This window comes from Poecilia latipinna, unplaced genomic scaffold (assembly GCF_001443285.1).
Source record: "Poecilia latipinna isolate Pla-1442-1.1 unplaced genomic scaffold, P_latipinna-1.0 Scaffold1007, whole genome shotgun sequence".
NCBI classification, from domain to species: domain Eukaryota; kingdom Metazoa; phylum Chordata; class Actinopteri; order Cyprinodontiformes; family Poeciliidae; genus Poecilia; species Poecilia latipinna.
The window spans coordinates 40,278-63,405 of record NW_015113623.1 but is presented as its reverse complement, the minus strand read 5'-3'; the positions used below and the strand labels follow the sequence as shown (position 1 = coordinate 63,405).

The 23,128-nt window shown below is 40.1% G+C and overlaps 1 protein-coding gene across 4 annotated transcripts in view; it reads left to right on the top strand.

The window, feature by feature from the left end:
• Positions 1-9,886: 9,886 nt before the first annotated feature.
• The window catches only part of ace (angiotensin I converting enzyme (peptidyl-dipeptidase A) 1), a 26,516-nt gene continuing 13,274 nt past the window's right edge, over positions 9,887-23,128 (top strand). For 3 of the 4 annotated variants that reach the window (XM_015050732.1, XM_015050731.1, XM_015050734.1), the window contains exons 1-14: positions 9,887-10,612; positions 16,053-16,220; positions 16,323-16,410; positions 17,121-17,264; positions 17,358-17,549; positions 17,877-17,974; positions 18,063-18,232; positions 18,870-19,093; positions 19,212-19,356; positions 19,518-19,616; positions 21,193-21,315; positions 21,921-22,126; positions 22,206-22,342; positions 22,738-22,896. In XM_015050732.1, the coding sequence (XP_014906218.1) occupies positions 10,370-10,612; positions 16,053-16,220; positions 16,323-16,410; positions 17,121-17,264; positions 17,358-17,549; positions 17,877-17,974; positions 18,063-18,232; positions 18,870-19,093; positions 19,212-19,356; positions 19,518-19,616; positions 21,193-21,315; positions 21,921-22,126; positions 22,206-22,342; positions 22,738-22,896 (2,196 nt within the window). In that variant the 5' untranslated portion in view covers positions 9,887-10,369. The remainder of the gene's footprint in view (positions 10,613-16,052; positions 16,221-16,322; positions 16,411-17,120; positions 17,265-17,357; positions 17,550-17,876; positions 17,975-18,062; positions 18,233-18,869; positions 19,094-19,211; positions 19,357-19,517; positions 19,617-21,192; positions 21,316-21,920; positions 22,127-22,205; positions 22,343-22,737; positions 22,897-23,128) is intronic. The other variant, XM_015050733.1, reaches the window with a different exon arrangement.

Genomic DNA, 23,128 nt, shown 5'->3' with positions numbered 1-23,128 from the left:
ATGAGACAAACATTTCCTCCACTGGACTTGAAGATGTGATGTTATCAGCTTAATGTTTGAAAGTTCAGCAGCAGGGAAATCCTGCATCCGACAGCATGAGAAGCTGTTGATTTTGAACAATTTTTCTTCAAAAGTCATTCTCCCTATAAACATAACAGCCCCTCTCATTTCCAGCTGTTAGTTTTTCAGCAGGTTTTTTTCTTTCTTTTTTTTTCTTTTCTTTTTTATGAAGAGCTTCCTTTGTTACTTTTGGAGTTTCCTCTCCACTATCTTCAAAAGACACTGGCTATTCTGAACTTCAGTGACAGCACTGATGTGGAGGAGAACATTAACAGAAGCGGACCGCATACATTTAAATACAAGTTGTACTTTTCACAAGTGCCAAACCTGTTTCTTGTCAGATTCTAATGGGTTTGTGTAAATAGTCTGGAGTCCAGAAGTTTTTTTTTCTTCATCCCATCCTACAAGTGATGTCCAGTTCTTCAGAACTGCTTACGCCTATTTTCAGTCAATACAAAACTTAAGTGTCTCTATAATAAGAACTAAATTTAAAAAATGCAGAAAACTTTGCAATACAATTTGACTTTTGGCTGTGCAGTTGTTGATTTGTCTTTAAAATGTTTCCCCAACATCCTAACAGTTTAAAGGTTAAAGCCTTTTCAGGTGGTCAGAGTTGAGTAATTGATAATGTATTTTGGAAAGTTATTATTACACAGCTTTGTTACCTAAAACGACTATGTAACAAATATTTCAAATATTCAAATCACACAAACGCAGCATGATTCACATTCTTTTGTGCCCTCTTACTTTGAGAAAACTGAATGTAAAATGCCCTGAACTCGTTAAGACCACTGAGCTCAGCAGAGCTCAGAAATCTGGCGGCAAAGTGTTGACAATATATGACTCTTTCCTCTTTGTTCTCCTGACATTAAGCCCTGGTGAGGTTTATAGTTTTGAAGGAAAATGTTTTGTAACAGGCATTGAGGTTTCTAAGGTTGAGGTTTGTAAGGACCACTCCAGAAAAACAGAGGGATTTCACCAGGTTGTTGCAGCTTTATAATCTTTTATTTATTTATTTTTTTAGCCAGAAAGGGCTTTTTTTTTTCTTTTTTTTGCCTTCATGAATCAGGGCCTAAACTTGAAAACTTTACTTCAGGAAACAGCTCAATGAATACATCTCTTTCTCTGTTTTTGTTTGTGACACCGATCATGTTCAGGAGGAACGGCCTATGTCAAAGTCGGACAGCAGGGAATCATGGGTGTTCTGTTGGACCGCCAGACCACACACAGTGTAGAAAGCTTGTGGGGTCAAATTGACTACAACAGCCAATGGGCTTTGATTGCTGAACAATTTAATTTAAAACAAGATGACTAAGCAACAGCAAATATGTGTTTAGTCATGTCTATGGGAATGATAGACATTCCCATACTAACAGAAATGACACATTTCTGACTGATCAGGTACTGGCAATATTCTTCCAGCTATGAAAACCTTAAGGTAATTAAAGAATTTACTGCACATTGCCCTTTATTTTTGTATTTCCATGTTTCCTCTTAACTGAAAAGGAAACATGAAACCTTTTTTCTAGAGACTTCAAGACCTCCAATCAAGTTTACTTCTGGTCTGAGTTCTGACATGACAGTTTACGTGTGAAGCACTAATGGCACGACCCAAATCTCAAAATAAAGTGACTTAAACTTGACTTATTTCAAGAGTGCCTTGAAAATGTTCCATGACTCTTGATGGGTTGGAAAGACGACTCCCCCCACTGAGACACATTTTACCAGATTTGATTGTTGATTGTGGTTTTGGAAGACATTGTTTGACTTATACTGGTTGGCCAGTGTAGGAAATGGCACAATGAAGCCCAAGGACATGCTGCACACTACAGGTGAACACTTTGTGATGCACTAGGGATGAAAGTAAGCATACTTATCCTGGTGCTGTTGGGTTAATTTGAGCCTCTTTAAGTCAAATCTCCTGACCTTCCCTTCCTGCAGTCCGTTCTACCCACTGCAGTTTTTTCTCTCTCAGGAATCAGAAATAGATGTACAAACTAATGGTAATAACCACAGTCTTGATTATCCAGCAACATGTGACCAGATAGTCTATCAGTGGTCTCATGCACACTAAAGATTAGTTGTAATTAAACCCACGTCTGATGTGCACATTTGCTCAGCACTTTGTTTTATGGTCTTGTTTAGACAGCTGGATCATTCAAGCATGAAACCAGCAGCAGAGCTCAGAAATGAGATCGCCAGTTCACTTCTAATTGAAACTTAACTCACAGGAAGGTTTGGAGGCAACAGCACAATAAGGCAGTAAATACTCCATAAGCCCAGAGATCATTCAAACTGGTTTATGATCAGACTTTATTAAAATAACAGCTGAATGAGACAATGTTTTCCTCTGGTCTGACTGACTCAAAATTACCTGTTATTTTATGTTGTGAACATCCATTGGTTGTTCACAAACAGCAGAACCTATGGATGACTTCTGCTGCTCCATTACAATGGGGTCCACACAAACATGGCAGACGTTGATAGGGTTAACCACCTGCTGCATCAAACCTTTAGCAATTGAATTCACAAAGTTTTTCAAAGCACAAAATGGCAGAAATGGTTCCTGATGTGGCGCTTGACAAAAAACAGGTGGAAGTGAGAGGAAATAAAGCTTTTCCTTAAGCTAAAGACCATTCAGAGCTGACATAACACATTACAAGTAAAAACCCAAGAAACGGTGCAGACTTCCTCTAAGAGTACAAGTGCCTTTTAAAATTCTTCTGCTTCCTGTGGCCTGATATTTTCAACAAGCCTCTTTTGCACTAAGGGACATCGGAGTTAAAACAAACATTGACTGTCAAAATGCCACGCAATCATCCAGAACCTACAACAGGGACACCAAAAACATCCGACGCACAGCGAAAGAAAACATGAGGTGTTAGACATAAAATTTGCGACAAATTAGCTATCTGAGATGATGTGCTATCAGTACAAAACTTAACTACTGGCAGCACTTTGGTGTGAAGGCGTCTTGTATAGACAGCAAAGTAAAGCTTTTCAAATACATTTTTAATGGCAAAAAGAGAAACAAAGAGAAATAACAAAGAGATGAGACCAAGAACAACACCAGACAGATGGACATTATGCATGATGAAAGGACAGAAATTGGTGAAAAGTTCTTTTCTCTTACAAATCTTCCCTCTGGTTGCTCGGGGCCTCCGAAAAATGACTAGTCTGGAGAGGAAAAAGAACTCCTACAGTAAGTTTTATTGTGCCAACACTGAAGAATCCTGATACAATCCATGTGTTGAGTGGATTTTTTCTCACCACAAGGGAGTGAAGTTGGGGTGGAATCCACCCAAGAACGCTGTTATGAATACAGATCAGAACCAAAACATCTGCCAAATTAAAACCAATTCTTCTGTGTATTTTACAGAAAATGTTAAGGTCAGGACTTGGAGAGATTAGACCTATGGCCAATAAAGTCACCAGAGAACCTTTCAGTAAGAAAGTGTCTTGATAGCTAAGCAAATTGTGTCTAACTGCCACTCTCAGGTAAAAAAAAAAAATGAAACAGTTTTCAGTCAGACTAGGTGATGGTCCTATTTGTATTCACTGAGTATCCATCTTCATATGAATCCCTATAGGATGACTCAGAAGGAGCTGCCCTTAATTGATCAGTTTTTTTCTGAGTGGCAGTGTTGGATCTGGGAATCCAGTAGGCTGCCACCTTCAGTAAATGAAATTGAATAGCAGCATTTCTACTGATGATATGACTTTGTAATTTCACATTTCGAAAATACGTTTACCAAATGGAAACATGCCAACTTTGGAAAAACGCTGTGGTTTTATTTGGCTGTATCGAAATTGATTTATTTCGCCAAACCACAATGGAAACAATTTTTTCTGCCCGCACTTTGAGTCATATGATCAATAACTGGATGTTGCCACTGCCAGAAGACGACAGGAAGTAGTTAGGGGGACGATGGCATGGCATGTTTTTAATGATTTATGGCATGAACAACTTATTGACATGATCTTAATTGAGTTTCTTATTTAATAGAAACAACATAATTGTGAAATCATGTTCTTTAGACATTAGCGGGATATTGATATTTGAATCCAACCCAGGGCCAATCTAATTTTTTGTTATGGGGCCCAAGATTCCAGGCGGCGCCCCTGCCGGAATCTGCCGGAATGTTGGGTCAAATGTGACCCAACATTAAGGTCACATCCAACCGACTTGAATGTCATTAAGACTCGACAACAATGACACGCCCAAGAGGGAAGAAAACCACCATGGCGGACCATATTACTGTGCTGCTCTGGCAGGACAACAACTTCAAAATCGTAAGCTATGCTCCACCGTTGGCATCCATGTTTACTTCCGCAAACACTGAGGACTAGTTCTTTTTATGGCGGTTGGGAAAACACTGATCACTCTCTGTAAGTGTGACGTTATTGCGCCCTCTGTTGCACATACACATACTTTCAGGTTGTTTGCAATTCAGACTGGGGAACACAAACAGGTCGCATATATTTGGAAATGTGAACAATCACGCTGAAAAAAAATCCAATTTGACAAAAAATCTGATTTGGGTCACTTCGGGCTGCAGTGTGAACGCAGCCTTAGTCTGATGTCATTTCTTTTCTTGGCCTCACTAAACGTCCTCCTCTCTGCCTGTAACATTGATCATGTTTGGAGCTCTCTTAAGGCCATTTTCCCAAGTTGAGATCACTAAGAGATACTTCCAATCTTGGGATTCTCCCTCAATTACTGGAACACACTCTCTGCTCCCTGGTTCCAAAAGTTGGGACCACCACCCAGGTCTGCCACTTCAGTGGTTTTATCCCTGTCCACCAAGCAGCATTGAAGGGTCAGGTCAATATATCCGAGGTGTAACCTAAGAAAATATATTTTATTGCGTTGGAAGAAATTGGGAAAAACAGCAGGTGTGTGGAAAAGGATGAAGTTACTCAGGCTGTAGACGAAGAAACTGCAGGACAGCAAATGTAATATTTCATTTACTCCACAGAATCCATTTTCTCTACAGATTAAATGCCTTTGGGTGTCGCTGCGACAACGGCGGCCGTCAGTGATCAACACATACAGACTGGAGGAGATTGGATGCGGATGTCGACTATCACTGTCTCTCCACACTCCACAGACTTCTATTACAGGGGAGAAAAAACAAATTCAATTACCATAGAGACAACAGGAAAACTACAATGATTGTGTGCAAACACATACACTCACACGCCCACACCCACACGCGCACACACACACACACATACACACACACACATACACACACGCTGACAAAGCAGTTAAATCTCCCTGAGAATTGCTACAAGCAATTGAGATCTTCATTTCCACTCGTCTCCAGCCACCTGCTGCCCCACGCTTCAATGTGTTTCTGTCTCTGAGCAACAGGTTTCCAGAAACACGAGGCACATCCATCCAAAGAAATATATTCCTAATAAGAGGTCCGTCGTGGATTAAATAATTTTCTCATCAGCGATCACTTTTATGGTCATTTCTTATCTCAGAATCTTTCACTCTCTTCTTTATGATCGGTGCATCACATGGTGCAATCACTTTATCTGTCCAGCCAGGCCATATTCTGTCAATAAACAGTCAGATGCACATGTCAGTCATGTGTGGATGTTTTTTGTGGAACATCCAGCCTTTTACAAACTGTTTGCTGTCTCTTTGAAGAGATATCAGCTCCGTTTCTCTGCAGAGGCAGAGCAGCAGGAAGCCATGGAGCAATTTTCCAGTGATTCAAAGCTGAGACGCACCGTGTGTCGCTGCGTCATTCTGAGGCGCCGATGACTCTCTCTGCTGTGACCAGACAAAGCATGATCATTAATCACACCCATTCAGCTATCTCACCAGCTAATGCTGATGTCTTCAATAATAAACGGCTCAGCAGCAGAACGCCGCTGGTGTTTGATGACCTCAGTAAGAAGATTTGAATGCAATTCTTTCAGCGTTCTGCACCAAACGGTTGGGCTACATCAACATATTTGTATTCCCACAGATTTCAAAAGCAACTCACGAGAAACAGCTGATGAGATAGCTGAAGTATATTTGTGATGACAAGCTTTAATTTGTCAAAATGCTTTGAAGATTTATGTTTGTCAATTTTTGCTAAATGTGTCGAAACCGCAACTGAAAGCTTAGCAGAATGATCTTGCTCAACAAAAACAACAGATGCAGGATTTAACTGGCTCTGAAGACGGGCCAAAAAAACATAAAGGAAGCTGTAGAGTCATATTGTTGAGGCAAATTGTGCTTCTCAAGTTTACATGCTGATTTAATAGAACTCTGCGGATCAGGAGAGCAAACAAGAGTTTTATAAACACCATGTGAGGTCAGTGAGAACAGGATCACATGGAGGAAAACCATCTTAAACACACAGTCAGAGCTGCATGTTTATGTGTTAGCATGTGTATTTAAAGTCCAGACAGATAGTGCATCCAGACAATTTTCACAGCACTTCACTTTTTCCACAGTGTGTTATGTTACGGTGTGTTATATTCCAAAATTGAATCAAGTTAATATCTTTCCTCAAAATTCTACACACAAACAGATTCCATTATAAACGTGTTCTGATGTTGAAAACACACCATTTGGTAATTACAGTGTTTTCATTAAGTACAATATTGACATTAAAATCACACATGAATAAGTTTGGTCAAGCAATAAGTCATTAATACTCATGGCAGCGATGGATGGCCCTAAACGTCTTGAAACTTAATGAAGATCAGACAGAGGTAGTGGCTTTTGGCAGATCCACCATAAACTCCCTGACTAATCTTTGCTCCTTGGCCAAGGAGTATGTCAAGCTGGTTATTACAAATTTAGGGGTCAAGATGGATGCAGGTCTTAAACTAGAAGCACATTTTAGAGCCGTTGTAAAATCCAGCTTTTTCCACTGAAGGCAGCTAGCCAAAGTAAAACCCATTCTTTCCAGACAGCATTTCGAAACAGTGATCCATGCATTGTGGCCACACGGCTGGATTACTGTAATGCACTTTATGTAGAAGTCAGTGATTTATATATTTCCCAGATTCAGAGGCTCCAAAATGCTGCTGCATGTCTTTTAACAGGTACATGAAAATTTGACCACATTTCCCCTAATTTAGTATCCTTACACTGGTTGCCAGTACATTTTAGGATTCATTTTAAAATCCTTTTATTTGTTTATAAAGCTCTTAATGGCCTTGCCCCTCCCTTTCTGTCTGAACTGTTACATTCTTACACACCCTCCCGTTCCCTCTGGTCAGCTGATCAGTTGTTTCTGAAGGTACCAAAGACAAAGTGCTCAGAGTGGACCGTTTCTCTGTGGCAGCTCCAAGCTGTGGAATGATCTTCCCTTGGGCGTCAGACAGGCCTCTTCACTCACTGTTTTTAAGTCCCTTCTTAAGACCCATTTTTTCTTTGGTTTTTGGCACAATCTGAGATGTTTCACTTTGTTTTACTCTGTCTGTATATTAATATGTATTTTGTATTTGATCTTTTCTATTTTATAATTGTATTGTATTTTATGATTGTGTACAGCACTTTGGTCCTGTTGGTGTATAAAGTGCTTTATAAATAAAGTTGGTATGGTAGTAGTCCTCCTACTACTTCCTGTCACTTTCTTTGTCATTTTCGCCAGTAATGACATCTGACAGCTGATCATGTGACTCTTGTGACCTGAATAAAGTGTTTCCATTGCAGTTTTGTGAACTACATCTGTTCCCTTGCGGGTGAAAAGCCAGCCTCAGGATGAAAACTTTTTATCGACAAACTTGAGTTATTTTTCTCAAGTTTTCTAAACTGCTGTATTTCCAATTAAGCAAATTTGTTCTTGTAATTTCAATTTGTGCAATTTTATGGTTAATGGAAATGCAGCAAATGTGTAAAAAAAGTTTGAGTGTTTTGCAAATGTATTATTAATGACAATAATAATAATAATAAAAAACAAGACATCACATTTACATAAATATAAACAGTGAAGCTCCACTCTGAGGTCATCTCTCTGCTCATCCTTCTGAGGTTTCTACAGGTTAAATGTTCAGCTGTGATAAATACAGTGGATTTAGAAAGACACACATCTGTCTATATGAGGTCTCATAGTTGACAGTGCAGGTCAAAGGTCAAACACGAAGCTTGAAATTGAGCTTCCCTGCTGTGATGAGACAAAAGTTGGACTATCTGATGTGAACACCAGGCGCCATGTTGGGAGGAAACCAGGCCTGGCTCAACAGGAGGCCATCAAAGTGAGGCGGTGCGAATAACAGCGGAATTTTTGTTTTTGCATGAAAGAAGTTATATGTGAAAATTTATGGCTGAAAAGTCACAAATTAATAAATTAATATTCGTGATTGGCTGCATTCCTGTGCACTTTTCTCAGTCCTTGCCCTTTATTCTCCCCCAACGTATAAAACAACATTATAAACAAACCTCCTGAAATTCTTCTATAATCTGTGTTTTCGGTGAACCACCCCAGGATAATCAGTAGTTCTCACCATGAAAACCTTCTGGACTCACCCCTTAATATCAGCAGCCAGTGAAAACACGGCGCTGCTGTTTGAAACGGTGAAATCATCACAAATACAAGAAGAAAGCAGCACTTAGGCGAGAACTGGAATCTGAACTTAAATGTCAGCTTTGTCCTGTAGACTTTTATAAGAAGCTACCGACGTCCAAAATAAGAATAATTGCTGCATTTAGAATTACGAGGCCCATAATTAGGATTGTAAACTTCACTGATGCGTCTCCTCTGTAGCTCTACACACACAGACTGAGTCACTGCTGCCACTTCCTATCTGACTTTGTCAGAGACTGATGACGGCTGTCGTCATGGCCAAAACTCTTATCTTCCTGTTTTAATGCTTTATGTCTCTTAAATAAATGTAAACTTTTCTCTTTGTGGGTTTAAGTTACAACAGCTTTGGATCAAAAGCAGCTCAGTAGATTTGGCTCGTTCAGTTTTCCTAATAACTGTGTAAGACAAAACATTTCTCATTCCAGGGAAAATAAAGTGGAAGATCTAAAGGGATAATAATAAAGTGTCCATGCTGCTCTGTGTTTAGTGAGCAACATGCAGAGAATTAAAGCCTGTCGTCCACTTTAGGATATATTTACATTCTTTTTGCAGATTCCAAACCTTCTAAAATGAGAACATTCCTGACAGAAAATTCCTGTCCTCTTAATATTTAATAAATATATTACAATGTGACTTAATATGAACAGCCAGTTTTTTAAATGACCTTTAAGTTAATGTCTGCTGGTTTTCAGTGAGTGTGTTGGCCACAGGAGACGACTTCTACATTTGAAATAAATCTGGCTGCTTTCATAATAAATATTTAATCATTAAAACTGATTACTGTGTGCTTAATGTATCTATGTATTCTCACTGGCCACCAGGTTGGACCCCCTTTTATTGTTGCACTTTTTTTTCTGACACATTTTTTCCTTCCACTTCACTTTCCATTATTAACTGAGGATGCAGCACTCTGAACCGCCAGCTACATTTTGTGGGATTTTTTTGTTGTTGTATTTTTCTCACTAATCTGTTGAATAATAACAGAAAAATATAACTTAGCTGCAACTTATTTGCTCACTATAACATGACGTAACAGGATGAAAAGATTTGTGACATTAGAATGACAGGAAACAGAAAACATTTATTTGTACACCAAATATTTGTTATAACTTCCGGTTATGTAAAATACATTATAGTGTATGAACCCCTCTATCTCCCTTACAGTTTCTTCCTATTATCTTTCTCTCTTCCCCCTCTCCTGTTTTTATTTTCTTTTGTTTTTTTTAGCCACCCCTCCCTCTGTTGTCTCCAGGCTGAAACGGAGAAACTGGGAGTAAAATATGCGGAGTCCCTCCCAGACTCTCCGCTGCGCTGCTTATTGAAGAGCCGTCACTCTGCTGGCATGAAAAGGCGCACAGATCCAGCGCAGGCGGCTTCGGTGCGCAATGATCTGCACGCCGTCCGCCGATCTTTCCAGACGACGAGGCGCGTTTGCGCACACAACTTTTTTGCGCACCGGACGCTGCGAGGCTGAATGGGTCAGTAGCCGAAGGTGGAGCGGGTGGGGGTCCATCAGACTCACCTGGCGCTGTTCCCTGCGCCAGTTCCTGCTCTTCTGATTGGTGGCCGTCATTTGTTTGGCTCCCGGCTGTTTGAAGGGAGGGCTGGAACCAACGGGGTTGGGTTAGAGTGGCACTTTAAAGAGAAGCTCTCACCGATTCCTGTCTACATCTTCAGTCTGGGAGGAGTGGATGAAGGTGTAGCTGCGCTTTGCTCCACTTAACTTTTCCATTTAAGTGTTTTTTCTTTCCTCCACTCTGTGTGTGATGGGAGCCATGGCTCCCGAGGCGCGCAGGCTGGTGAGAGCGGCGCTGCTGCTGCTGCCAGCCCTGCTGCTGTGTGAAGCTCTGCCAGCCGACTGGCTGCCAGGGGACTATGCAAACTCTGTCGACGATGCCCAGAGGTTCCTCAGTAACTACAACAGCACCGCAGAGGAGGTGTTCTTCTACAGCGTGTCCGCCAGCTGGAACTACAACACCAACCTGACGGAGCACAACTCCAAGCTGCAGGTAAGGAGAGCAGGGGGAGCGAACAGTTTAGTTTTCGCATGGAAAAAGTTTCTCTTCACGGAACTGAGCTCTGCTCCACTTGCTTATTAATATAATTCATCTCCCTCCAGCTGCGTGTGCTCATTTTCCTGCAAACGCAGGCAGCCAGGGTTATTGGAAATAAAATCAGATTGGAGAGAAGTGCTGCTGCTTCCTTTCATGCATTATTAGGACTCTTCTTATGACTTTATGTATTTGGCTGTGAGGAGTGGCGCAGAAAGAAAGAAAGAAAGAAAGAAAGAAAGAAAGAAAGAAAGAAAGAAAGAAAGGAAAAAAAGTGGGTACGCATTATATAGGGGCGCCATGCTAGAGGGGGCGCCAAAAAGATGGCGGAATAATTATTTCCTGTCGGCATTCTCTATATTTTACAGATGTTTGAAGACCCCTGGTGCCTCACAGAAAGTACTTAGCTTCACTCTGACTGTGTTTGGATCTCATTCACTACTGAATGTTCTCATAGGGGAAATTTGACTTGGACATCATTATGCACTCAGCAAAGCTGTTGTCACAATTAAACACACTGCAAACAATACAAACACATGTTGAACACAATAAAATCAAAACACACATGTTGCTCATTTCCACATACATTCCGACATGATTCAATATCAATATTTACAGAATTATCTCTGGTGACTAAAGCACCTGCTGCACAACAATGAGGTTTTTCCTTTCATTCACCATGGTCAAGGGCCCCCTTTTTTTTTTTTTTTGGAAGTTTATTTTTTTGGCACCACACTGCCTAATCTGTGTGCTGCACAGCTGTTGAAACACTTTAGAGGACAGTCAAATATCTAGACACAGTGTAACTGGTAAGAGGCTGTGTGTGGGTGTGTGGGGGGGGTTAAGTGCTAAATCCTGAGGAGTCCTGATCCAAATACACATGTTGTAGAAGTGTTCACTGCGTTCGCAGACAGAGATTGAAGAATTGCTAACCAAAGTTCTTCGAGGTTGAAAAAAAAAGACATGTTGCTCGTCTTTTTTTCCTGAAATGTTTAAATGTCATTTGCAGCCAGGAGAGGCGAAGCATCTTAAACTGACAAACTGTTGTCATTCTGCATGTCCGACGCTGCACTGCGATTCCACTACATGGTTCTAAAAGTTGTGCACATTTGGACATTGAACGTACAGACAGAAACCTTCAGAACAAAAAAACTTTTGAATACATTTTCAGACAGAAAAGAAAGTTTACAAATCTTCCAGCCTCCTCATAGGTGTCCACTATAGCTTCATTCTTGGACAAATCTTCTTTACACAATTTATAATCGTTATGTCCAGGTGTCTGCAGAATATATGCAGATGACTCAGTGATTGATTCATTTACCAAAAAAAGAAACAGTCTCTTTAATTCTCTTCTCTGAATTCAGTAAAGCTTTGGAATCATTTTTCCATGGTGGAATCATAAAAACTGGTGTAATAAAGTTACGTTACAGCCCAGCGTCTAATATCCTAGTATCTTGACTATCCGGAGGCTAAGTTCAACCTCTATCAGACATTTTCATGGCAGTCTGAATGACTGATCTGTCACATACAAAATAATCCAATCTGTGTTTTCAAATAATCTGCAGTCAGAACGGTTGTGTTGCATTTTAATCTAACTTTTATGTCATTGACGTGAGACATGCATCAAAATTCTGCACCAGACGAAGAAAACCTCTGTAAATCTGAACGTAAACAATGGCTGTAAATGAAACTGGTGAAAGTGATCTGTGTCAGTGAAGCTCATCACATCACACATCACTCTGGGTCCAACTTCGCATCCAGACAGACGTCTCTGCAGTCGCTGCAGTCAATGCTGTGCAAAAGGCCACTGCTGGTAGTCGTGGTTACATGTTTTCTTAGGTTCTCCATCTAATTGATCTAGTGACTGTTGGCTAACGTTGCTGAACAACTTTAAAATCCATCCACAGATGGCAGCATTCGTTATTACTTACATATGTTAGGTTCTTATTTCATTTACACAGATGTCTGATTGCAGTCACATTTAATTAATTTAGTGAGAATGACTAGGCAAAAAAACAAAAAACAAAAAAGGATTTCAGCAAAAAGTTGTAATTGACCTGCTGTGTGAGTGGAGCCCACATGAATTTCTACATGTTGTTCTGAACTCCACATTCTTAGAAAAATGAACAGATTACTCACAATAGTTGACCTGTTGCATCAACATCTACATTCACAGAGTGTAAATGCGTTCATTAACCAAATTTATTTTTTATAATTTAATAAGTTAGGTCACTTCAGTTCTGAGTCTGAATGTGAATAATTTAATCATAATAATGAATATGTCTGAATTTCAGAGAAAATTGACCATGAAATGTTTGAATGCTGAATATTAACTTTGCCTGTAATAAATAAACCTGGCAATGCTTCACCTTTATACTGTTGATTATGTAACAATAAATGAGTTGTGGGCAACAATAAACAGGACCTTGGAGACTGAAATACATCTGCCACAGCCTGTAGTTATCTTTATTGTATTTTATCTTATGCAAAGGTAATAACCAACATGGATGGCTGCTGGCATTCTGGAAAAAAAAAAAAAAGATTTAAAGAGGGCAATGGGCGGGTGGAGATGGTCAGAGAGGAAGAGCACAAAGGTCAGAGTTAATATATCAACTCAGAGCCACTTTTTCCTTTTACTGCAGTCTGTTGTTTCAGTGATTGTGTGGACAGAAAGAGATATGGGTCTTCAACAAAAACAGTGGAAAGAATCTGCTGTTCTGTGTATTATAGTTCGTGTGACAGTTTTTTAATTTTATTTTTCATGTCAGTGTTCAGCAAATGGTAACAATTGAGTAACAATACGCTGTTTGACCATATGCTGTCAACTTACTAAGTGTATAACATGTGTTGTTTTAGGTCACAACTCTCTTTAAAATGTCAGATGCAGGAGAAAAATTGGTTTCCAGCAGCCTCCAAAACCACCGATTCGTTAAACACTGCCATCACGGAGCGGGAATGTCCGTGACCTTTCAGAACGCCGTAAAGAAAAGCCTTAAAGATTCACTGGAGCTGTAGGCGAGAGAATGTAGCGCAGAGACAAAAGCTTTTTCTAAAAATATAATCTCCTCTCTTTTTGTCAGTCACATTATTGATCCCAGAGGAAAGATGTGGTGCTATGACTGTCAGTATACAGGGACAGGCTCATGATTTGTTGAAAATCCTTCATTCATGCTGTAATGAAGGATTTTGGAGAAGAAAAACAAAATCAATGGAAGTGATGTCCGAAGCTCAAGTAAAGACCGTAGATACAAACTGCAGGGCAATTTCTAACACTTCCATGGGCCTCAGTACTTGTATCAGGGATACAAACGGCTCCATAAGTAGCTCACTCTTTGTTCTCTCTGACCTTCACAACTGTGAGTTCTTTGCACATTTATCTAAAAAAATGATAATCATTAAAAAGTTGATTTTAGTAATTATAGTTATATAATTAGTTATATAGATTCATCACACGGTGATATAAACAGACTGTTTTGTAAAGCCACTAAGTGTTTTACACTAAAATCTGAAACCTATTGACAACACTCCTTAGGTTCTCTGTAGTGTTTAGCTGAAACCAGTTTGCCAACCAGTAACCGCACAGCGATGCGTGGTCATTACAGCAGGTCCTGATGCTTCAGGTCCTAAGTCCTGCTGGAAAATGGGATCAGAATCTTTCACATCATCCCACAAACTCATGAAAGGTTGCAGTTAGCACTGCTGCAGTCTCAACAACCAGATTACTCAACAATGACAGTTTGTGGCTTTCCCGCTTGTTGAGGCTGTCAGTGATCCTCATGATTCTGTAGACCATAACATTTCAGCATAGAAAATCCTAGAGCTAGACTTTTTCTAGCTCCACTTTATTTAAATGCATCTGTTTGTAAAATTACATTATCTTTGTCTTTATTTTAAATCTTTACGAGCATTGAGTAACATTTTGTCTGACATGCCGGTTAGACCTTTAAAGTCCAATGCACTTGGGAGCTCTCTGAGATACACAAATCAGTAATTTGTTCCGAGTTTAACCACAGTGTTCAACTCAGTAACAGCCTCATATGGGAAGATAACATGCTAGAGTCTACTGAAAAAGAATAAACTGATGTTTTAAAGTGGGTACAGTTCAAACGATCCAAATGTACCAAATCTCTTCCTGTGATGTCATACTTTTTTTCCTTTTTGCATCACCCTTCTGTGTAGTGTTATCACTGCTTATAGTCATTGCACTGTCAAAACTGGGTGTTTAGACAAAGGGGAGTGTTGAAGGCGTGTGAGTACATAAAGAATAAAACAGGAACACATGACAGAAACATTTATTTCAATTGAAGTTCTGGGTGATGAGGCAGTAATGTTGCAGAAAGATAAGATACACATTATTGATCCCAGAAATGGAACATTAACAGATCGGGAACATAAAATGAGTCCTTCAAGTCCTTTCTCTAACTATAAATGGAGAGTTTTAATCAGTCCTGATTGGTGAATACAGTCAGCTTTCTAGCTCAGAAAGGTTTTCAATACAGAAGGTTTTTAGGATTTTTTTGTTTTAGGGGTTTTTAACATTAACTTCTTAAATGCTATGTTGTCATTTTCAGTGCCGTACAGTTGCTGCCAGAATGTAATTACTTGTATGATAATGATGATGATGATGAACTGTTACCCAAGCTCAATGTTGTTGTGGCACAAAGTAGATGAAGTGACACATTTTTGATATAACGATCCCTGCCTACTTTCAAGGCAGCACTCTGTTCACAGCAAACAACCAGGCAAAAACACAGGATACAAAACGGACAGGCCAGCCGTGACTGTATCGTTTATGAGCAGGATCTTGAGAACACGTATTTGAAAGACTGTGTCTGGTTTGGGAACCTTCAGGTTTTGTCTATGCTTATTGCTGATGATGTATTGGCCTTTCCAGACCACAACCTTCATCATGTTCTAGGGTGTTTTTGCAGCCAAATTTGAAGAAGCCGAGATGAAAATCAGTTCATCCTGATCTGAGGCAATAGGTTTCAATGACACTGCTAGCAATCAGTGTTTGCTTGATGCAGAGGAGTGGATGCGTCTTTTATACAAGTAATAGTCATGTTATTGGAATGCCTACTGAGACCGATTCCAGGCACATCCCACTGGAAGGATAACCTGGGGCAGATTGAGAACATGTTTGATGGGGGCTTTATATTACTTCTGACATGGAAACGGGTTTGAATCCCCCAGAATGAGCTTAGATCATCAGGGGGTTTCCCTCCTCAAAGTCACCCCCTGTGAACTGATCTTGAAGTTAGCGGAAGGTGATGGCTGTATGGATGTTGTTCAGGCTTTAATGTTTTCTAAATGGGAGGATGGAAGGGGGGGGGGTCCACATTTTGCTCTAATACATTCACAGAAATTAACACTCACTTCTAACGCTTCTTGTCTTAAGGTACTTGCAAGTCTTGAAGAACAAGCCTTTGTTGAGGCCTGGGGGGGGAAGGCCAAGAACATCTTCTCTCAGGATACCCTGAACGATCTTACTACAGCTGACAAGAAGCTGATTGAAAAGATCAAGTCACTGGGAGCTGCCAACCTTCCACAGGCTGAACGAGAGGAGGTCTAGTACTTTTCATGTATCAAATGTATAAATACGATGCAAAAATGCAAAGATTTACTTGATTCACAGAACCTGCTCATTTATCTTTTATTTTGCTTTTAGTATAACACCATCCTGAGCACCATGGACAGCATTTATTCAACAGCTAAGGTGTACCCACAGCCAGACATAAGCTGGAGCCTGGAACCTGGTATGTAAAACAGTCTTTAGTTTTTAAGGGGCAAGATCCATGAATGCATAGAGGAAATGTACTCAAAACAGTTGTAAGTGCTTGAGATTTTATCAGCTTTTGGAAGTAACAGGATGGGTATAATTTCTGAAGAATTCTACAGGAAGTCTTGAGGATTTATCGAGAGTGGTATGTGAAACACTAACGAATCTTCATGGCATGGAAGGTGCAGGCATTCATTGAGAACAATGGTCTTTTGTGTTTGTCAGCTACAACTACTTAAAGCGCTTGCTAGAAAATGCTCTCCAGCACGTACAGGGAGAGTGAAAAACACAATCACCTTAGAGAATTGCTCATAAACTGAAATGAGCTCATTACGTCCATAATGTTGAGTAGTTTATCTTTTATAGAAGCTATCCACAGTGCAGATGAGGTCGAAGTTCATGTGCGTAAACCATACATGAACTTCGACCCTTTTTTTCTCCACCATTTGACCTTGTGTATAGAAGAGATGCTTGAATGTCTATGAAAAACCCGACACTGTTAAAATCAACTTAATCTCCCTGATAAATAGCATGTGATCCTCTTGGGGAGCAGGAAATTATGCAAGTAGCAATGCATCAAGATGATTACAGGGAATTTAGCATACTTTCCCTTTGCGTTGCGTGATTGATTGATGTTACCTTTCCTGTGTCTGTCTAACTAAAGGGAAATTGTCATTTGTCTTGAAGAACTCACAGAAATTATGGCCAACTCCAGGAGTTATAAGAAGTTACTGTTTGCTTGGGAAGGCTGGCACAATGCATCAGGTGTGCCTCTTAAGGAGCATTATCCCAGGTTTGTGGAGCTCAGCAACAAAGCCTCAAAGCTCGATGGTAAGAACTCTAATTTGGCTCAGAATGAAAAGGCAAAAGATGTAGGTATAAATGCTACACACCAAAACTTGTGAAAACTGAATTTGTTCAAAGGCTTTGATGACACTGGGGCTGATTGGCGCTCTTGGTATGAGACGGAAACCTTTCAGGAGGATTTAGAAAATCTTTACAAGACAATTGAACCGCTCTACCTGAACCTGCATGCCTTCGTGCGACGCAAGCTCTACAACTTCTATGGACCCAAATATATCAACCTAAAGGGACCCATCCCTGCACACCTGTTGGGTAAGATGCACACAGCTACCACGATGAAAGCACATGCTCACCATTTGCATTTTTCTTTCATACAAAAAGTTGAAAAGGTCGGCTTTGCTTAGTTCCACTATAAACTTCTGTGATTGCAGAAACTACATTCTTACCAGTCAAATGATCCATTTTGTCCCTGATAAACATCTCCCTTAATATCAGACAGCTGTAGCCCAGTAACATGATATAGACCTTTTATGGTCAGAGAGCACTCTACTAATACGCACTGAAGAGAATGCCTTAACGTAGGATCTCGCACAGTAAGTCAGAATGGCTTTTTAAGTATGTTTCCATCCTGCCACACAGGAAATATGTGGGCCCAGACATGGAATAACATTTATGATATGATGATCCCATTTCCTGACAAACCCAACCTGGATGTGACAAGCGAGATGGTCAATCAGGTATGTGTGAAAGATGGACTTTATGCTATTGTTATGGCCTGCAAAGATAAACAATGAACTAACTGTTGAATGGCATTGGTCTTTTCAGGGCTACAATGCTACACACATGTTCCGTGTGGCTGAGGAGTTCTTCACCTCTCTGGGTCTAAAGGAGATGCCTCCAGAGTTCTGGGAAGGGTCGATGCTTGTTAAGCCTGAAGGTCGGGAGGTTGTGTGCCATGCATCTGCCTGGGACTTTTACAACCGCAGAGACTTCAGGTAAAATAACTAACCTGTATTACCTCTGCATCTGCTTTAGAAAACACAAACTATAGACATATTGCATGTTGTTCTTTACATCCATAACGCTGGAGGGTAAAAAGGTGATTCTTTTACTTGCCATCCATAGCTGCACAGCCATAGTAGAACAAATTTGTTACCAAAATGAAACCTGGAAATGAAGGTATTAATTTTGTGCAGTGTACCACATCAAAAGCATAATAGCGCAAAAAACAAACAAACAAACAAAACGTCATGTTACAGAGTGTCTATAGTTGTTAGCAGCAACAGTGGCAAATGAGGTAGTGGATTGCTGGTTGAAGCCCTGTCTGTCTGCCTCTATATTTGTATCCTTGGGCAAGACACTTCACAACCTTGGCTATAGGTGGCAAACAGAGAGCCTGGTGGCACCAGTGGATGGCAGCCTCTCTTTGGTCAGTCTGTGATTTGGTAGCATGTAGAAGTATAATGACTGACTGAATGTAGTGTAAAGCGCTCTGGAGTCATTTTGGAGTAGACAAGTGCTATACATGTTGCACTTGTCTGCATACAAGTGAAAATGCTCTCCAGCACGTATAGACTAAATACCATTTACAAGTCAATCTGTACATTACTATTTGTGTTTCATCCTGTTCAGGATTAAGCAGTGCACCACAGTAACCATGGAACAGCTCTTCACTGTGCACCATGAGATGGGCCACATCCAGTATTACCTGCAGTACAAGGATCAGCCTGTAGGCTACCGCCGTGGAGCCAACCCTGGTTTCCATGAAGCTATCGGTGACGTTATGTCCCTGTCAGTTTCAACACCCAAGCACCTTCACGAGATCAACCTTCTAGAGTCTGTGGCCACCGACACAGGTAACAATCATTGAATGGCCTCCAGTTAAAAGAGATGCAAACTTAGAGTACTGTCATTAAAAAATAGAAATGAAGACTTAAATACATTGAAGAGGAATCTTGGATTTTTGAATTCTAGAAACTGATCTGAACTTCCTGTTGAAGACCGCTCTGGAGAAGATAGCCTTCCTTCCCTTTGGCTACCTCATTGACCTCTGGAGATGGGGCGTGTTTAGTGGAAGCATTCCTCCAGAGAAGTACAACTCAGAATGGTGGTACCTCAGGTGGGACTAAATCCAAGAACAACTCTTAATCAAAATCTACTTGGTCATGTTTTATAAATGCAACATAAAGGGGAAGAATAAAAACAAACACTGTGTGAGGAAACATTTGAAAAACTATTTCTCATTTTGAGTCAGTGTCTCATTAACTCTTCCTTTCACAGAACAAAGTACCAAGGAATTTGCCCACCTACCAGCCGCACAGAGGAGCACTTTGATCCCGGAGCAAAGTATCATATTCCTGGAAACACGCCATACATCAGGTAGACCTCTTCCAGCATTTACAATTTCACGACAACACAACACACAATCAGTGTTTAGAGGGAAAGAAAACCTTAAATTGAGAATTATGCAGTACTCAGAAAATAGTATTATTATATGTTCTATATTCAATCTTAGTGAGCATCAGTTTTTTTTTTTGTTTTTTTTTAGTCTCTAGTAGTGCAAAGTGGGTAGAGATTTAGTCCATTGACCTACAGCTGCATTTAGTGAAAAGTGGTTTGACAAAGTAGTCACTGATTTGAATACAAATTCAGATAAACGTTCACTTGTGGCTTTGTGGGTAGAATAGTCATTTTGTGATCGGAAGGTTGTAGGTTTGATTCCACCTTCCTCCTACGACATGTCAATGCCCCTCTGGGCAAGGCACTTACCCCCAAATTGCCTACTGATCTGCATATCAGTGTGTGAATGTGACTCTAGTATAAAGCACTTTGAGTGGTCAAAATGACTGGTAAAGTGTAACATAAGTTCAGTCCATGCTGTTTTTGGTTCTGTTTTATAAGCGATTCGCTTTGTTCTGTCCCATAAAAAATCTCAATAAATACAGTGAAGATTTTGCTGTAATTAGACAATGTGAAGAGACACTGAAACTGTGTGAATTAGTGATGGGACTTCAGGCTCTTTGAAGGGAACCAAATTTGTTCAAAGAGCCGTTCAAATTATCCATTTTTATAAGATCAAGCCATCTTATCTGCAACAGTTTTATTTTAAATGTTTTTGTGGTAAAATTTACAAAAAAAGTTGAATCATACATATTAAGTAGATTACCGCAGCAGGTTCTTACAGAAAATATGATGTATATATTTTTATACAATTTGAGCATATAAATGTCAAGTACACATGCAATTTTTTCAGTATGAGTTGTGTGAATTAATAACATTTTAGTGCTATTTTTAATATTGACACAAAATAAAAGGAAAATAAAAAAACTGGTGAAAAAGTCGATTTAAATTTCTTTGGTAGAAACAAAAATCCTCTTCTGCCCTATTAAATATAACAATGAAGACAATGCACCAACAGTAAACAACACTTAACTATCAACATTAAGTAAAGCAAAACAAGAAGTAGAGTCCAACAGTGAGAATCAACTCTTTGCTCGCATGTCCAGCCCTTTCTTCTATATTTATTCTCCCATTAAATATATTTAAGTTTTTTAAATTAAATACTATTACAAGAGCTACTGCAGTGTGAGCAGAGCATTGTAAACAAGCAAAGTTGTAAAAGAGTTATTTCCTTCAAGGGTAAAGAGGCTGTCAAAAGAATCGTTCATGAACGTCACATCACTAGTGTGAACACTTTCACCCAGTTCTTCTCTACATGTGAAGAAACTGGTTCCAGTTCCACTCAGTACGCAAGAATGAGTGGAAATGATGCCATTGTCTGCTGCTTTGTTTTGCTGCCTTGAACCAACAACAAAGGAAGCCTGTTGCAGAAGCCAAGGTCATTGAAGAGTTCATGTTCTGGCTTGTTTTAGGAAACGGGGGACATACGGGCACTTGAGAAACATATGGGACAAAGTGAATCCTTCTAATGAATGTGGTTTCCTGTGTCTCGCAGGTACTTTGTCAGCTTCATCCTCCAGTTCCAGTTTCATGAGAAACTCTGTGAGGCAGCCAAGCACACCGGGCCTCTGCACACCTGCGACATCTACCGTTCCACAGAGGCTGGAGAGATTCTACGGTAGGAACGACATCTTTATCTCACAGCATCAGTAATGCACAGTTTTGAGAAAGTAAATGTAACCCAATCTGTGCGAGATGAGTCCTCACTGTTCCCTGGACTCTGCGTTGTGTGTTCTTAAGGGTTTTGTCGGAAGGAAACGAGACAGGAATCTGACACACACGGCGGTTGAAATTGTGGTTGGGACCGTTTATTTGGACCACCCGACAGCGCAGCGGCTTCGCCTTTAGTATTCAGAGAAAATACTGCGTGTCAACATGTTTCATTAATGCAGTTATTTTTTTTTTGATTTACAGATACAGCATATATACAAAAAAAGAAGAAAAAGACAAAATGATACAAAACTAATTACTTGAACATTAAAAGTAACATTTGGCTACATTGAGGAGCTGGCGGTCAGTATTGCCTACCTTTAGAATTCAGAGCAAATACTGACCGTTGTACTGCCAGCACACAGTAACGAACGCCAAGTACGGCATTCTTCAAAGGACACACTTTACAAAGTTCCACAATCCAAAGAGCAGATCCAACACCTTGGTAACATGTGCCGACACATTCAAGCACTGTCCTACATAAACATGCTCTACATTTTCTCCCTTCAACAGAAAAGTTCTTGAAGCAGGTTCCTCTAAGCCCTGGCCTGAAGTTCTCCAAGAAGCTATAGGCACAAATAAGATGAACGCCACCTCCCTGATGAGATACTTTGAGCCCATAATCAAGTGGCTGGAACAACAAAATGTGGATGAGACCCTGGGATGGCCTGAATTCAACTGGGTCCCACCCATCCCTGAAGGCTACCCTGAAGATATCGGTAATGCTGAAGTGCGATGACATTAAAAGCCCCATAGAGTATTTACTGTCTCAACCGACTGTGATTCTTCTCTTAACAGACAAGAATACAGACGAGCTTGATGCAAAGAAGTTTCTGGATGAATATAACAGCACAGTTGAAATAGTGTGGAATGCCTACACTGAGGCCAACTGGAAGTACAACACAGACATCACTGAAGCTAATAACCAGGAAGTGGTGAGGGCAACAGAATGTCACTTCAGCTGCTGTACTGCCGCTGTCATCTTTAGTGCATGTGAACACCGATCACTGGGTTAAAAAAAAAAAAAAATTTTTTTGGAAGTCGTCTAAGTTTTTTCAACTGAATTAGGACTATTTTGCACCGCTGAATTAAAAGATAACATCCATTTTTCTCAATCAGGTCAAGTTTTTATACTAATATTATTTATTTAATTTTTGTGACATTATCAGTTCATTTCTATTGATATTTCTCATCCAAAAAAAGGTTTTAGGAGAAAAAAAATGTTTTCTAACAGAGTGTATTAATTAAATGCTACAAACTCTGGGGCATCCTCTGGCAGTAATCCATCTTATTCTTCAGTCTTAATGACCAAGTGTTTGTTGTTCTCCAGCTTAAGAAGGACCTGGAGATGGCGGCTCACACCCTGGAGTACGGCCGGAAGGCTCGCCAGTACGACACCTCCGACTTCCAGGACCCCTCGGTCAAACGCATCATCAAAAAACTCAGTGACCTTGAGAAGGCAGCGCTGCCTACTGAAGAACTGGAAGAGGTGGGAACGGAATGAATTCATCTTACCAATATATAATATAATCCTGGAAATGCACCTAACGCTCTTGTAAAGTATCTGAAGACAGGACAGATTTGTTTCAATTCAGCTCCCCAAGCTGCCAAGACAAACACAGAGCTTATTTTACTGCTGGTTTTCCTAAAAACATGACATTCATACTCGTACCTGTTTTCTACTAACAAGAACAATTTCAATTTATATATATATATATATA